This window comes from Camelus ferus, chromosome 24 (assembly GCF_009834535.1).
Source record: "Camelus ferus isolate YT-003-E chromosome 24, BCGSAC_Cfer_1.0, whole genome shotgun sequence".
Classification (NCBI taxonomy): Eukaryota; Metazoa; Chordata; class Mammalia; order Artiodactyla; family Camelidae; genus Camelus; species Camelus ferus.
In genome coordinates, this window is record NC_045719.1 from 3,805,732 (window position 1) to 3,821,924 (window position 16,193).

The window sequence follows — 16,193 nt, forward strand, 5'->3', positions numbered from 1 at the left end:
ATAACCAAGAAAAAAATTACTAATCTGGAATATAAAGATGAAGAAATCAGAGTAAACAGACTAACATGAAAAAAAACTTAGGGGATACTGAAACTCAATCCAAGCAAAGCAAGAACCATTTACTACATGTTCTAGAAGAATGGGGGCTTAGAAAACAGGGAGAAAAAAATAATTTAAGACATAACAGAAGACAATGTCCAGAAGTCAAAGAAAGAACAGCTCTTAGGAAAGAACTCACTAAGCTGTCACCAAGATGAATGAACCAAGAGGCAGATGCCTGTAAAAGTTCAGAACTCCAGCAAAAAATTCAAATTCAAAAATTCAAAAAACGGTGCAGAGAGGGCAAACAAAAAAAGCTTATTTATAAAGGAGTAAGATTCAGGCAACCAAAATAATAAAAGAAACCCAAATAGTGTCATTTAAGAGTGCAACTGTAGGTCAATGAGCAACACGAGAAATTCTACTGCACAGGTTTTTCAGGAGAGCTAAGGTTTTCCATTAATAATGAACAGTCAGTTGGCACATGTCCCTAACAGGAACATCAGCATGGTATCCAGAGTTTGCTAACCATCTTGTAAGTATAAGAATTAAATCCATATGCTATGGTGGCAGCATGAAAGGAGAAAGTTAGATGTTTGCCACTGCATTTGTACCAGCCTGGCTTGTTTTGTGATTAAAACTCCTACTTGTTTAAATCATGGTTTCCTAGATTTTCTTTTCTATAAAGCAAACACAGCTGTAACTGATAATTTTTGACAGATGGTATGATTGTATTTTGCAGTGAATTATGAATCAATAGTAAGTATAGCTATTTGATTTTCACTTAAGACACTGGAAATAAACTAGATCGACTACTTTGCCTTTTGAGTAAACTAACACCTCAGAAGACTAACATTTATGTTGATGACACATAAGGAAAATGTTTTCTTTTATCTATACAAGTGATTTGTAGAATAGTTTGTGATGACTGTAGATTGGCTTATAAACCTTTTCTAAATAAATCTTTTGTAAATGCCCAGATTTTGTGGCATTTGTGATTTACAGTCAAGACTCAACCACATATAATACGTGAATGGACAATTCCTTTATTATAAGTAGCTTATTGAAAAAGAAGTATGTTGGATAGTAATGAAACCATAAAATATTATATGGGCCCTTTTTAAAGGTTTCTTGAGGTATAACTGGCATACAATTAACTGCACATATTTAAAGAGTATAAAGTATACAATTTGATGTGTTTTGAAAAATATCTAGACCTATGAAACCATTGCCAGTCAAGACAATGAGCAAAGCCAGCACTCTCTGAAATGTCCTCCTGCCCCTCTGTCATGTCTGCTTCCTTCCCCTCCTCACCCACCAGCAATCACTGACCTCTCCCTCGATATAGGTTAGTTTAGGCTTCCTATAATTTCATCTAAGTCAAATCTTTCTTTGTCTGGCTTCTTTCACATGGTATGCTTATTTTGAGATCCATCCATGTTGTGTGTTATCACTGCTTTTTACTGCTGAAAAATATTCCATTGTATGAATATATCACAATTTGTTCATCTATTTACCTGTAGATAAAACTGGGTTGTTTCCAGCTTGGGGCTATTATGCTATAAACATTTGTGAATAGATCTTTGTATGAATATACATTATCTATGAGTAGAATGGCTGGGTCTCTGTGGCAGGCCCAGGTTTAGTATTTTAAGAAGCTACCAAATTATTTTCCAAAGTGTGTGGGCCATTTACGTTCCCACCAACAACGTTTGAGAGTTCCAGTTGCCCTTCATCCTTAGTACCAATCGATATGGTCAGTCTTTGTAAATTTAGCCCTTTGACAAGGTTTATAGAGACATCTCACTGTGGCTTTATATGCATTTCCATAATCACTAATGATACTGAGCACTTCCCATGAGATGGTTTTTCATCCATGAGTCTTCCTTGCTGAAGTGTCTATTTAAACCTTTTGCCCATTTTAAAAGATGAGAAAAGACTAAACAAAATTTTACTGCTGGAAAACTCCAAGTATGTTCTTGAAAGAGAAAGTTCATTTGTTTTCAAAAGTAGAGGACGGTTAAGTCAAGGGAACTAAAGGTTGGAAATATCAGCAGGGAGCAGATTGTGGATAATTTTAATATAAAAAGGAGTTATTTCTGTAAACAGTAGGGATTACATTCTAGGACATAATGCAAGAGTTAAGTCAGATGACCAAGTCTCTCTCTCCTAAAACCTAGTAGAGTCAACAAAACACAACTAAAAATAGGAAAAGAATCCCAGCAGCATTCCCACGAGTGGTGGTCGGGGGGAGGTATTCTAGGAATGACGTAAATTCTTCTCCAAAATCCACCTCCCTCCTCATCAGATGGAGGAACTTTTGATATAGACAACTGCTATTTCCTTCAAATTATGAGAGAAAATAACTGAATGTGTGAGTAACCACATCTGGGTTCAATATGTGCACAGATAGCCCTTTAAACGAAGTCTCTCCCCAGTACCATCTCAGCAGGGGAGGGAACCTACTGCGATTCACTATTTTGATTTTTCTACCCGGGAGGAAGTTAGGAGAGGGAATGTGAGGATGGAAAAATTAAGTGGAAAACAGAGTACACAAGCTCCACCGAGAGAGAAGAGACAGCTCAGGACGGAAATGCAAGTAAAGACAGATGCGAGAAAAAGCTCTGGCTAAACCATAAGTAAAGCAATCTTTCCTGGCTGTAAACTGACAGAAGCCCGATCTTTCCCCCAAGGCCTGCCTGACCTCGTGCTCCTCTGGGTAAATGGGGAGCAGAGGGGGCTCTGGGAAAAAGCAGGGGATGGGGAAGCAGGAGGGGCACTGGACACTAAGGGTGAAGAGTGCGGTCAGAAATAAGGTGCCTGGTGTTCCCCCTGCACCAGGAAAAGGTCAGACAACCTGAGGACACCTACCGCTGTGCTGTGACTCGAGGTCCACACCTTGTGGACCTGTGATTCGGGGCCAACATTCCTACAAGAATTTTTTTAAATAAAATAAAAATGTAAAGAAACTAAATGTCATAAAGAAATGCCTACCATAACTGGTTTTCTAAGTATGTATCTTTTTTTTAAAACTCCTATGTTTCTTTATTTCTTGCCCCAAATGCTGTCTAAACATAGGCTTATTATCCAGGAACATAAATTATGTCATTTTATACTGTTGACAAATGATATATACCTCTAAAATTCAAATATGAAACTATGGTCAGAGTAGATGCCTGAATTACTGGACATTTTATCCAGAAAGCCATTCTTGTGTAATCAAACTACACCCTAAAATGATAAGACAGATCCTATCATGGTAAGCATCTTAACTGGTGCCAATATCACCTACGGCAGCATTAATCAAAAAGTGCTCCACAGGTTCCAAAGTGTACCAGTAACACAGGACGTTAACAATTACTTCTTAAAAGGAGTTTAGGGTCAAACAACGAAATAAAATTTTTCTTTACCGTGAGACTTCTTCCTTCAGATATTAATAGAGTGATGAGCATTTTAAATCTGTAAGAGGGAGATGTGATATACAGCATTTCCAAAATGTGTGTGATAACAGGGCCTGCTTTTTTCCCCAGTTTTATTATGCACATACACATTATATTGCATGTAAATACATGTAAACAGTACACTGCGCAGTATCTGCTTTTATAGAGCATGTAGTTTTTTGTGGCTTTAGCTATTACACTTCAGTTCATTAATTGCTAAATGTCTTCCTACAAATCTATTAAAGGTAGACAGGTGTGTTGACAGCTGTGGGTGTCCAGCCATCTTAATTATATTTCATTGCTTTGGAGTTTTGCATGACTGTCTTAAAGAAATGGCTTCTTTTTTCACCCCTACCCCCAATTCTTCCGCTGTAACTTACCAAGGAACCACCTGTTTTGATAATTCCCGGCAGCTCTTTTTCCTCACGGGTGTCATCCAACTGACTAGGATGGCTGTCACAGGTATCACCTGGCTACGGAAAGAAATGAAAGCCATTTTTATCCAGGCATATCTTTCCCAATGTGACTGTCTATTCAATTACACATTACACTAGAATCTGTATAAATGTGCAGCCATGTGGAGATACACAGAGTTCATGACTATAATGCGATGCTATCAGTTTTCACCAATTTGTCCATAAGGATGTTGATCCTCATGGGCGTCATACACTGTAATACAAATGGGTCTCAAAAGCAGACAAGGCCACCTGCCTGCTAAAATCCACTTTTTGTTTCTCCCTTAACATGTGAATATCCTGATTTTACCTGATTTTAGAAGATGCTGTGCATCCATCTAAAAGGACTAAGTGTGATCATGTGATGCTTATGTCCAATGAGATAAGAGTGGAATCCTACTTGGTAGAGCATCCAGGAGGGTTAATTTTTCTTGTTGAAGTGGATGGAATCAGCTGGCAATGCTTATTCCAATACATGGACAGGGTACCTGTGATATCAGGACATCCTATAAGCATTAATCATTAGCCGGTATACTAAGTGGAGCAGAAGAGAAAGACAAAAAAGTAGGTAGATCCATGCTGGGGATAGCAGTCATACCAAACTCAGACTTCCTATTTTGTAAGGGAAATAAACATCTAATTGTCTAAATCATGCAGCTTACTGACAGAATTATGCTACTACAAAATCTGACTTTATGACTGTATTTTGCAATGATTTATAAATAAAAGGCAAGAATAGTCAGGTTTTTTTTCAATTATGAAACTGGAAATTCATTAGATTGTTATCTTACAAACACATGTGATAGATCAAATATTCCATTCCCATTCACTGAATACTGGAAAAGCTCTGATTTCCATTATGCAGCAAGTGTACTTGGAGACTATTCTGACTGTGATGTACTGCACTGTAGGCCTTGTGCATATGCGCTAAGATTTTGAGCAGCTTTTGTCATACAATGGCATTGCCCCAAATAATATGCAAATATTCTCTATATTCTTTTCCATGATTAAAGCTCCTTTTGCAAAATTAAACACACACGGTATTAATGAAATAAACTTCTATACAAGACCTTAGAAACTGTTATTTTTCATCTTGCTTTTTCAAATTTTCTAACTCTCCCCCAATGTGTATGTATTATATTAATATGAAAAACACATCTATTTGGAAGTGGAAACAATGCTGAAGAGGCAGTACAAGAAAACTTAAGTTTTCCTGGAGGACAGACAGCGTACCACTCCCCACCACTCAGAAGCAAACAAAGGGCGTATTTTTATAAGAACAGCCCCAAAGGGCACTAGAAACGAGCAATGTTCTACTAACAGATGAAAAATTGTTAGAAATTCCTGGAAAATTATAAGTAAATAATTTATTTCATAGTTGCAGAGAAATTCTCAGTTTCAGAACAGCATTAGACAACACTGCTGGCAAAGAAAGTACAAATCCACAAAAAGCAAACAAAAACCAAGCTGAGAGAGAAAGTTACAAAAGGACAGGCAGGGGCCCCAAGCAATGGTCAGGATAATTTACTGTAAAATGTTTGCTCAATGGAGGGGCCCAACAGACCTCCCAACAGTTCCCTTTACACTGAACAGCAGGCAGGAGCCATTACGGACCCAAGAAAAGTACTTTGAATGAAGTAAACTACCTGTCTTGGGAAGATGTCCAGAGTTGGGATCAAAAGAGACCTCAATATCAGGTCACTCTGGACCTTCATGACAGACGTGAATAGGAGAATAAAAGGAAAAAACATCAGCTTTGTCTGGGAATGATGTCATTCACCACTCTCCCTTTGGTACTGAAGGTGTGTGCTTGTGTGCATTTGTGTGTGGATACATGTGCCTACACACACACACCCATGTACTCACCCGTGTGTGCTACTAAAATAATGTCCACTCACAGACTGTTCACACATCTTACGGACTCACACAGGACCCAAAGTCAGCCCTTTTATGCAATAAGGAGTCCTTTGGGAAAATATCTATATAACGGCAGAGAAATCATACAGCAGTGATATACCCTAGAAGTCACTAATTAGTCAATCCACCCCATTAATAAACATAAATCCATCACCAAGGATCAGCCATTGGAGAAAGTCAACATCATAAAAAAGTCAGCCATGGAGAAAACCAACATTTTGAAAAAGAAGTATGGTGATAAACATTCTGGGAGAAAGAGATAATTAGGGAAAGAGAAAAAGGCTTATAATGATTTAATAATTTTAGATTTAAGAGACGGCTGCAACCATAAATCAGGACTAACTACAACATTAAAGGGAAATCAGTGAAAAAATGAGTTCTTATGACTTAACAGTATAATTGCTGAATTTAAAAATCAATAGGGACCCGATTACAGCTACTCATGACAAAAATTAGAATTAGGTTTCTACAAAATGATGCAGACAAAAATCTGCTAGCATACAGAACAAACTGGAAAAAGAGCATGGAAAATATAAGAGACTTGAAGAGATATGTGAGTTTAATGCAAGCAATTAGAATAGAGAAAATGGAGATTACAATAAAATAAAAGTGGGAAAAAATGTTCAGAACTTAAAGGAATGGAACATTTTTTAGAAACAAAAAGCTAAGTGCTGATCATGATAATAAAAAAAAAGATTTCATATCCTGATGACAGGTTAGGTCTCAAACAACAAAGATAAACCTGAAAAGCTTCCAGAAATATAAAAATGAGAACAGGATATGAATAAAGGAATGATTTAGAGAGGCATCAGATTTCTCAACATTAACATTATGTGGAAAAGCAAACAGATTAGTATTCACAAATTTCTGAAAGAAAATGATTAAGGGCCTAGCATTTTGATACTCACCAGTTTAGGATTTAGCTTTTTGGATATGAAAATTTAGTATCCAGAGATACTTCTTGCCAGATTTGCTCAAAGGATAAAAGATGCAATCTGCTAAGAAGATGTGACATTTTGTAACAGACGTGATTACGCACATTAACATTTTTACTATTCCTGTGGTCATTCTGTTATGCTAGCCCTCCTCCTCCTCTGCTGATAAAGAACAGTACTACTTTCTCATTCTATAAGCTGGTGAGTAGCTCAGGGGTGTGGCTGGAGAAAAACCTAATTGTTCTCTTCCACCTCAGTGGGAGATTTCTTCACGTGTTTGGCACCACTCTTGCCTTTAACTTTTAAAAGATGACAAAACCTTCAAAAAATTAATGAAGGAGATAGTGATAAAAGAGAAAAGAAACAGAACCAGCCTAGACTCACCATGGGAGCCCAAGGCTGGGTGTGAGTGTTGGTGAGGAACACAATCTAAAACAAGGCTCCCTCATATGTGCTGCCTTGACATCTGGTAAAGAGGGCCGTAAGTGATCTAAGCCCAAAGTACCCTCCCACTCTGCTCACCCTGCCCCGGTTAAGGCCCCTAGCCAGACAACCACCTTATCCAGGGGACCAGACACACGCAGTTCCTGCTTATCCCTGAGAAGTGGGTTTCAGTTCCCTGTCCACCCCTGGAATTATTCAAACAAGCCAATCCCGTCCTCCCCTGGGAACCAGGGAGCACCCCACCCTCTTGATACTAGAAAGCCTGGCTCTCGTAACCCCTGGTTGTTCACTCTGTTCCCAAGTGCACCCCAGGTGTGATTCTGTGTGGTGTTCGTGTCCTCCCCACTGGGCTATGAGAATATGTGGCAGATAACCTACTGTTGTCACATCTGTCCAGTGTCAGGGGTCTTGAGTTGAGCCAACCCTACAACCCTTGGGTGAGGAGGAGACAATCAAAACAGAAGGTAAAGGCAGAGGGGGTAAAAAGCTCATAGATACCTGTCATTTGAAAACACCCCGTGTCTACTCCTAGAGGAGAGGCAGGGGCTGCTGTGAAAGGGCATGGGGCAGGCAGAGGAACAAATACCTCGGATTAAGAGTCCTGGTTGGAAGTAAGGTATGGAAGACTCCCTGCACTGAGGGAACAATCTAAAACCTGAGGGCACCTACTGCCAACTCAAAAGAAAACGTGAAGACCTCTGACAAGATGGAGTTCACACTCTTATGAGAAATATAATGAAATCAGAGACAAAATCGGCAAAAACAGGATTGCTCACAGCCTCACCTCCAGAACTTGACCTACCCTCAGGCAACAGAAGAAGAGGGGCCAGAACACAAACTCGCCACATCCAAACCCTTGAGCAGAATTTTGGAAGGGACCAATGGCTAGCCTGCATCAAGACAATCGTAAGATGCAGATACAGCGCCTCATACAAAGTACATGTAAGAAGAAAGGAAACTGTATAGAATCTAAACATCCTCCTCCTCCTCTTCATCTTCGTTAGATCGAGAATGGTACAGGGGTTACTCTTAGAACAACAAAAAAATCCCTCTTCCTCTGCTAGGACAAAAAATAAAGAACTAAAGAGAAGGACACACATAGAAACATAACAGAGGAAAGTCTCTGACTGTAAATTTTCTGCTGCCATGACTCCAAGTGGAGGCAGATGCCAGTAAACCCAGGTCCTTCTATGTCTCCTACTCAGGGTGCACCTTCAGTAAGAGGACCCTGACTTCAGCCAAGAGGTACAGATCAGTGTGGGATTCACCTCTTTCACTGAGACAGCTTCACTGGCATTTCTGAACTCAGATCAGCACTCTCTGAAATTCTGTACTAAAATGGACAACGTGGGCTTTAATGAAATGTGTTTATATCTCCAGGCAAGATAGTGCACTTTTTCCCACTTGTTATATGTTTAAGATGCTACATTGCTGCTCCTCACAAGATATTTACATTTAGAAAACAACTGAAATGTCAAAACATTTCTTACTGTGGGAATTAAATTAATATTGAAAGACACATGTATGGTAGCGTAAGATTTTCCATTATGTGCTCAGCAGAGGGGACGAGAGTCTAGCTGAGCACTGGCGCCACGTTCTGACTTCTGGCCGTGGCTGTGGTTGCAGCTCTGCTTGTTTTTGTTCTGCAGTTACAGGTAGGCCACATAGTTATTTGTGGATTTAACTATTTAATTATTCATTCCTGAGTGAGTCTCTTTTTTCTTCATTATTATAAGGTAAGTAGGCTTTTTTTTTTCCCCCTCAAATTTTCCTGGCTGCCCTGAAATAGTTCCTTTTCCTAACCTCCAAGCTCTCGTGTCCCCTTGCATTATCTCACCAGTTGACCGTTTCTCAGGGAACTGCTGAGATCCCTTCTTCATCCAGGGTCACGTCCATAAGAGGAGCTGGGATACAACAAAAGTCATCTGACTATTGAGAAAAATGAAAGTGCATTTTTATCCAGGTGTATCCTCCCAAGGGTAACTGCAGTCAGTCACGTGTTAGGCATATGAGATGTGCACTCACACGGCTCTGTTGACATGGCCACAGACATGACTGCCTGGGCGCCGGTCACTGCGTCTGGCCGTTTCAAGTCAATACTGCGTGCTCACTGCATGCCAGGCACCAGGATAAACCCTGGTCTCTGTGGAAGACACTGTCAAATGCTTACCCAAAACCCAGTTGCCTGTCTTCCTTAAAAGGACCTGATTTTTTGTTTTTTCTAGAAAACTTTGTGTAAAAATGTATCAACTTCCCAGGCTCTCTTGCAGCTAAGATGATCATGTAACATTTCTGGGCAATGAGAGGTAACTGGAATTGTACCAAGTAAGGTTTCTGGGAAACCAAAGTCAGAGAGATGGAGTCAGTTGGTACAAGTCCCGGGAACAGCCAGGAACATGGACATGGTGGCAGGAGTGGCCCAGCCACCTTGGGAAGCAAAAGAATGATGGCCACATGTAAAAGACAAAATAGAAAGACAGAAGGAAGCTGGATCTGGGCTAAAACACAGGAACACCTACCCTCAGTTTCCTCTTAGAGAGAGAAAAAACAAATCTTTGTATAACTCATGATTTCTTGGGTTTTCTGTGACATGCAGTCAAATGTATATACAGGTGATATAATAATACTTTTTAAAATGATTGCATGCCTTTATTTATATAGTCAATTAGGAGTTAGTCCTAACTTTAACTATCTCTCAATTATGAAATTGAAAATAGATTAGATTGACTATTTTGCTTAATAAAATGTGTTATTGAAAGGAATAACTGATACATCTTCTGAATATTAGAAAAAATGTGTCTGGGCACTGGACTTCTGCTCACGATAAGATGGATTGCAGACCATGTACTATGTATCCAGAGGCTGATTTAACATATGTGTTGCAGTGTCTAATAGCTCTACTAGAACAAGGGTGAAATATTCTGTTCCTTTATGGTTAGAACACTGAAAATTGCACTTACTGGATACTTAATTAAATCATAAAATTGTATTTGGGCCCATAGAAATACTCATTTTTTGCCTTGCTTGTCCATATTTTCTAAGTTTCCAGTAAAGCTTACGTATTATTTTCACAGTAAGGAAAAAAACACATTTTTTGGAAGGAACAAATACTACTGAAGAATCAGCATAAGGAAACTGGATCAGGACAGCACAATGCAGGTATCACTTTCTCCTCCCCCTGTAAATCACTCAAAATGGGAGAGAGAAACTTCTACAAAAAGTAGATCTAGCAACCACTAGACATTTCCATTAGCAGGACAGAAACTGTCGGATGTTCCTGGAAGATAAAAAGCAAGCAAGAACGGTTTGATAAGGGTAGAGGAAAACCTCAGCCTAAAAAAAGGTAGGTACAAGAGAAAAAATGTGTAGAAGGTAAATACTGATCTGGAAATAGCACATAACCAGAATGAAAATAAAAAGAACAGAAAGGCATTGCCTGACTCAGAAGACACCAGCTGTTCAGAAGACCAGCAGGCAGCAGCTAAATGTAATTCCAGGATAAAACCCAAGTGTCCCCTTGGTGACAGAGTGACCACCTGCCTTGGGAGTGGTAGTGGCTGTCCTAGCGTGGGTGTGGTGGTCCTGGACAGAAAGAACACTGAATTGAACTTTACTGGGGCCTTTTAAAAGGCTACAGACAGGAGTATAAAAAGGGAAGCTAGGATGCCTGAAAAGGAAAAAAATTACGATTCTGCAGGACCCTTGTTACTTTGGCACTGATGTCGTTTTTATATGTCTTAAAGTGAAGTGTGACAGTTGACACTGACACACTTCACCACTTACGTAGACTCCTATTTTCGGGGGAGAGTTTTTGGGAGAAAATGAGTCTACACAACTGCACAGGACATATGACGACTACCTGTACGAATCCATCAATCCATCAATCTAGTTCTCCTCACAGAATATGAATCAATATCCAAGGATCAACACCAGCTGAACAAAAGCAATGTAATGAAGCCAAAAATAAACAGATGACCTTGAAGGAAAGAGATAATTCGAGGGAAAAAGAGAGCCTTGGAATTTAAGGTTTAATTTAGTAACTTCAGACTTCTGAGAGGCTTCAGCAGCCAAGAAACAAGAACAGATCACAAAATAAAGGAAAAATCAAGGGAAAGGAGAAGCTTCAGGAAATAAGATGACTGTTAAAGTTTTGAAGATTAATGAAAGGCAAAAGTGTTAATACAACCAAGGCCAAATAAATGATATAAAAGATAAAGCTGAAGAAATAGCCAGGTATGCAGAACACTGAAAGCCTGGAAAATACAACAGAACATTTAAGAGATACTTAGGAAGAGATACAAGGAAGGAGGAGGCGGAGGAGGGAAGACAGGCATTCACAGAGAGACTGATCAGGAGCTACAAATACTCGGAGGAAGAGAAGGCCGGAGGGAGGAATCGGTATTCATGCTGTCAGATTCAAACAGGAAAGCTAAAAGTTTAGATACAGTTCCAAGAACTTCTAAGTCTATTTACTTGCAGACACAGATGCTGAATTTTTCAGGAAAAAAAAAATCTGTGGAGATGTTAATTAGGTCTTACATATTGTAAATATACCATATTTTTAAAAGGCTAGCTTTGTATGGCTTTTTACATTTTTGACAACGAACAATCTGAAATTTTAAGCAGCATAATACAATGCCAGACTTTCACTGACTTCCAGATGCCCCATTTTTCAGGATAGCACAAAACTTCTCCTCTTTGGAATATATGGTCCTCCCTCCCCTGCCTCATTCCCCATCCTCTTTAGATCTGGGGCTTCAGGAGCATGCCTGGGAGGGGAGAAGAGGAGGACGAGAGGAAGGGCCCCGGGGCCACCCCTTGCCCACCACTCATGCAGCCCTCTCCCTGCCTTTGCTGGAGCTAAACTCTGAACAGTTTCTTGTGCTTGCATGTTGTGGAAAAGTCAAAAACACCTCATTTCCTTTCACACTTAAGCCCCGGTGAGTAAGTGTCCACATCATGTTTCCCTTCAAGGTCTAAGTGAGAAAAGAGGGAGGAGCACTGTTCTGATGTGACTAAAGTTCAAAGTTTTAAGAAGTCTAGAAAGGCTAGTTATGCATTTTCTTGAGTAACTGGAGGATTCAGGAGAAGCTATAGACCCTCCCTATTTTGCAGTTTGCTGGGGGAGTGGAAAAATCTAAGTCTGAAGTAGCTGGAAATAGAAATGGGAAAGGATGCATGTAGGCCAAGTTCTTAGGACTCTCTCAAGATGACCTGGGAGATAACTAAAAAATGACCCGGGGAATTTAAACCAGCAGGTAAACCTTTTTTTTTTTTTGGCATCTTGTCCAGGACTCATGCGGCTGGAGCCCTGGCCTCAAGTTATGGGCATCACCTTTCCTCAGTTACAGTTCTAGACAATCTCACCTTCTGGGAACACACAGGTTTCAACTAGACAGAAAGTTCAAACAGCACAGAACTCAAAATGCAGGTATATCATACACAGCAGAAGACTAGAACTGTGTTGTTCAGTATCCTGGCTATAAATTACATGTAACAACCTAGATTTAAATTGATTAAGATTAAATACAATTAAAATTTCAGTTCCTTACTTATAATAGCTACATATCAGGTGCTAATGCCACGTGTCACTGGGGGCTACCATACTGGACAGCACAGAAATAGATCATTTCCATCAATATAGAAAGTTCTAAAGGATAATGCTATCCTAGGACATTATTAACACAAATGCAAAGGGTAACTCTGTGTATGTGAGCTGCCCTGGCATCAACCCATATGATTAATATATGTCAGAGAAGATACGACTTACAGAAGCTAAAGTAACTCAGATTGGAGACTGACTTCAACCATGCTTGCTATCCTTAAAGTTTTAATTTATGTCATTATTGTTACTACAATTAAACAGATGAGAAACCTAAATCAAAGTGATTAACTAACCTGCCCCAGGCAACTCTATGTGTGGCTACAGCAGAATATGAAGTTCCTCTTTTCCTATATACTGATTACCCCAAAGTTCCAAAACTCCTATCTGCATGGAACCTGATAGAAGAAGATAGCGCATCCAGTAAGTACTTGCTGCATAAATGACACGATTATCTCAATGCAGCATTGTCATGATGCAATAAATGGATGAATAAATGAACTGCAAGGCAGAGAGAGCAGTAAAACCAACACAGAAACAGAACACAACTCACAAACCCAGAAGTAGCACTGTGGCCACAGAACTGCCAAGGGTGCCCTGGAAACTTCAACCAGCCACTTCTCAGAAAACATGTAATGTGTCCCTTCTGGTTTTTTGAATCATCTTCTGGCCCACTTAATGAATGCTTTATCTTTCACTTTTTACCATTTCAATTTATTTGAATGTAAAGGGTACCCTAACCACTCTCCCATCCTCGCCCCCATTTAAAACAAACTACCCAGACTTGCTGATAGCACTTGGCCATTTCTCTGGGACTCCTTTGCCTGTCCCCAGAGTTTCCAGTCAGTGGTTAATTTCATAAAGGCTCTGTGTATCCCATCCACAAAGACTTGCTCCATTACCAAAGAAGTTAACCTCCAACCTCAAAAGAAGGGAATAAATTTAGTGTGGAGGGAGACTGCTGTATGGAGTATAAGAAATAGTCACTTAAGTATGAAATGTGCAAAATTTTGTGCTTTGCTGTCTGCTTTAGTTTCCTCTTACAGCTAGACCAACCTTTTCTGACATTTTTCCAGGCTCCCCTCCCACCTCCGATCAAACAAAACCTTCTGAGGCATGTTCATGACTCACAGGAGACTCGCTGACTCCAAAGATGTCTCTGACATCCCTGACAGGGTGCTTGTTCTTTTTTCTCATGGTCTGAGTGTAAGTATTATATCTCTTCTTCACTGCAGCCGCTTGGGTTCGAGTCAGTGTAGAGAGCAAGGCTTTGCCGTCCTCCTCTTCATCACCCGAGATCAGGGCTGACAAACCCACGTCTTCCAACCACTCTGCTTCAAGCTCTCCTTCTGTAAAGTGACATTACCAAGATAAGGTCAGAATATTCTGATTGGATGACATGTATTATCTGTAAGTCTGTCCACATCAGTGAGTAAGAAATATCAGTAAACAATATATTAAGACCATCCTGGACCATAAGGACATCAGGCCAAGTGAAGTAAGTCAGACAGAGACAGACAGGCACAAAAAACCGTATGATTCCATTATATGTGGAATCTAAAAAACCAAACAAACAAAAATCTGAGCTCATAATACAGAGCACAGATTGGTGGTTACCAGAGACGGGGTTAGGACTGGGTAAAGTGGGTAAAAAGGATCGAAAGGCACAAACTTCCAGTCATAAGTACGTCAGGGGGATGTAACATACAGTATGGTGACTACAGTTAGTAATACTCCATTGCACAACAGAAAGTTGCTAGGAGAGTAGGATCTTAAAAGTTCTCACTCTGAGAAAAAATTTTCTGAACTATATATGATGATGGATGTTAACTACACCTGTTTTAGTAAGTGTTTCACAATGTACTCAGATATCAAATCATTATGTTGTACACCTGAAACTAACATAATGTCTGCCAATTACCTCAGAAAATTTTTAAAAGACCCTTCTTTTATTCCACAGTAATGATAGGAAAGGTCTGTAAGAATGAATGAAAAGTCTGTGTTGTATTTTTTTAAATAAGTCAAATTTTAAAGTATCTTCTAGTACAGTAAGGTTATTTGGCAGATTTGGTAAGGTACTTATCCTTACCAGACAGTTAAACATAAGCCCTATCTGAACAGCCAATTCAAAAAATGATTTAAAAATAGGAATATTTAAACAAAAACCACAACAAAAAAGTGTTCTAATGGCACACAAAAGAATTTTTTAATCACACAAATGCAGGTTCAAATCCCAGTCACAACTTAACTAGCTGAACGGCTTTGGAAAGTTTTAAGTACCTCTAGGCCTTGTGCCTCTTGGCAAAATAGAAGTAATAGTAAGCAAAGTATTAGGGGGCTAAGAGGATTGGCTTATCAATGGATTTATGACAGATGGCAAAAATCTGGAACAGAGGATGTGTTCAATAGAAATTCATTCATCTCTTCTCTCCTTATTCTGAATATTAGATAGTCTTGCCTTTTTTCAAAAGGCAGTTAGAACACTCAAAGTTCACCATGATTAAAATCAATTGCTATTGTAAATTAGATGTACAGAAATAATAGAGAATTCAGAGTAACAACATCCTGTAACAGAAAATCGACTATACACACATTCTTGGAACTGTGCTAAACAGGCATTATCTGAATAAAGTTTGTCTAAAAGAGAGCAGATTAGACGGATTTGTAAATAACCTGTCAAATCAACAGCCCAGGAGCGGTGGGCTCTGCTCACTTGATCACTGGTACATGAAGAAAGCTCTCCCATGTGCTTTTAAGGTCCAATTCTTTATTTGCTATCTTGTTATTGTTCATTTGCTTTATAAGCTGTCCCTTTAACAGAAAATGCAAAGGTAAACTTAGCTGAGTGGCCCTAATCTAAAATAATAAGCCTTTTACATTAGTCAGTTATGACTTGGAAGGATTCCTCTACTTAAGCCTTAGATAAGATTTTCATTTGCTTAAGACAAAATTTACAAATATAGTTTAATGTTGAAGTTTAAAACTTGGATTTTTTTTTCTCTCCATCTCCGTAAGAAGTAATAATAGAGTGGGAGGAAGAAGTAAGCGGTACAGTTAGAACTAACACACGCTAGAGGTGCAGGTGAGCGAAGTCCCTGGACTTAGACTGCATCTACAGTGTGTCTTTTCCACAGGAAAGAAACATCTGACAAAGCAGTCAGTGCTATTCCTGTTTGCTGAATTATGAACAGTGTGATCCTGTGCTCATTACTCCAGCTGCCAAATGTGAAACTTTGAATGTCAGCCCCACATATCCACTGCTGACCCAATACCTACTTGGCTCTGTCAATTGTACATCAAACTCAAGCTGTTCAAACCTGCCCACACTCACTCCTAACCCAGGCCTCTGAATTCAGTGTTC

At 39.4% G+C, this 16,193-nt stretch overlaps 1 protein-coding gene across 15 annotated transcripts in view; it reads right to left on the reverse strand.

Annotated features, from left to right (window-relative positions):
- Window positions 1-16,193, reverse strand: part of ARHGAP28 (Rho GTPase activating protein 28) — a 141,458-nt gene that overhangs the window by 47,485 nt on the left and 77,780 nt on the right. For 14 of the 15 annotated variants that reach the window (XR_004314855.1, XM_032467116.1, XM_032467118.1 and 11 more), the window contains 2 exons: window positions 13,964-14,181; window positions 3,860-3,952 (listed from right to left, as the gene is read on the reverse strand). Coding sequence is in view for 14 of the 15 variants with exons in the window: in XM_032467116.1 (XP_032323007.1) it covers window positions 3,860-3,952; window positions 13,964-14,181 (311 nt within the window). In the remaining variant the exon portion in view is untranslated. The remainder of the gene's footprint in view (window positions 1-3,859; window positions 3,953-13,963; window positions 14,182-16,193) is intronic. The other variant, XM_032467117.1, reaches the window with a different exon arrangement.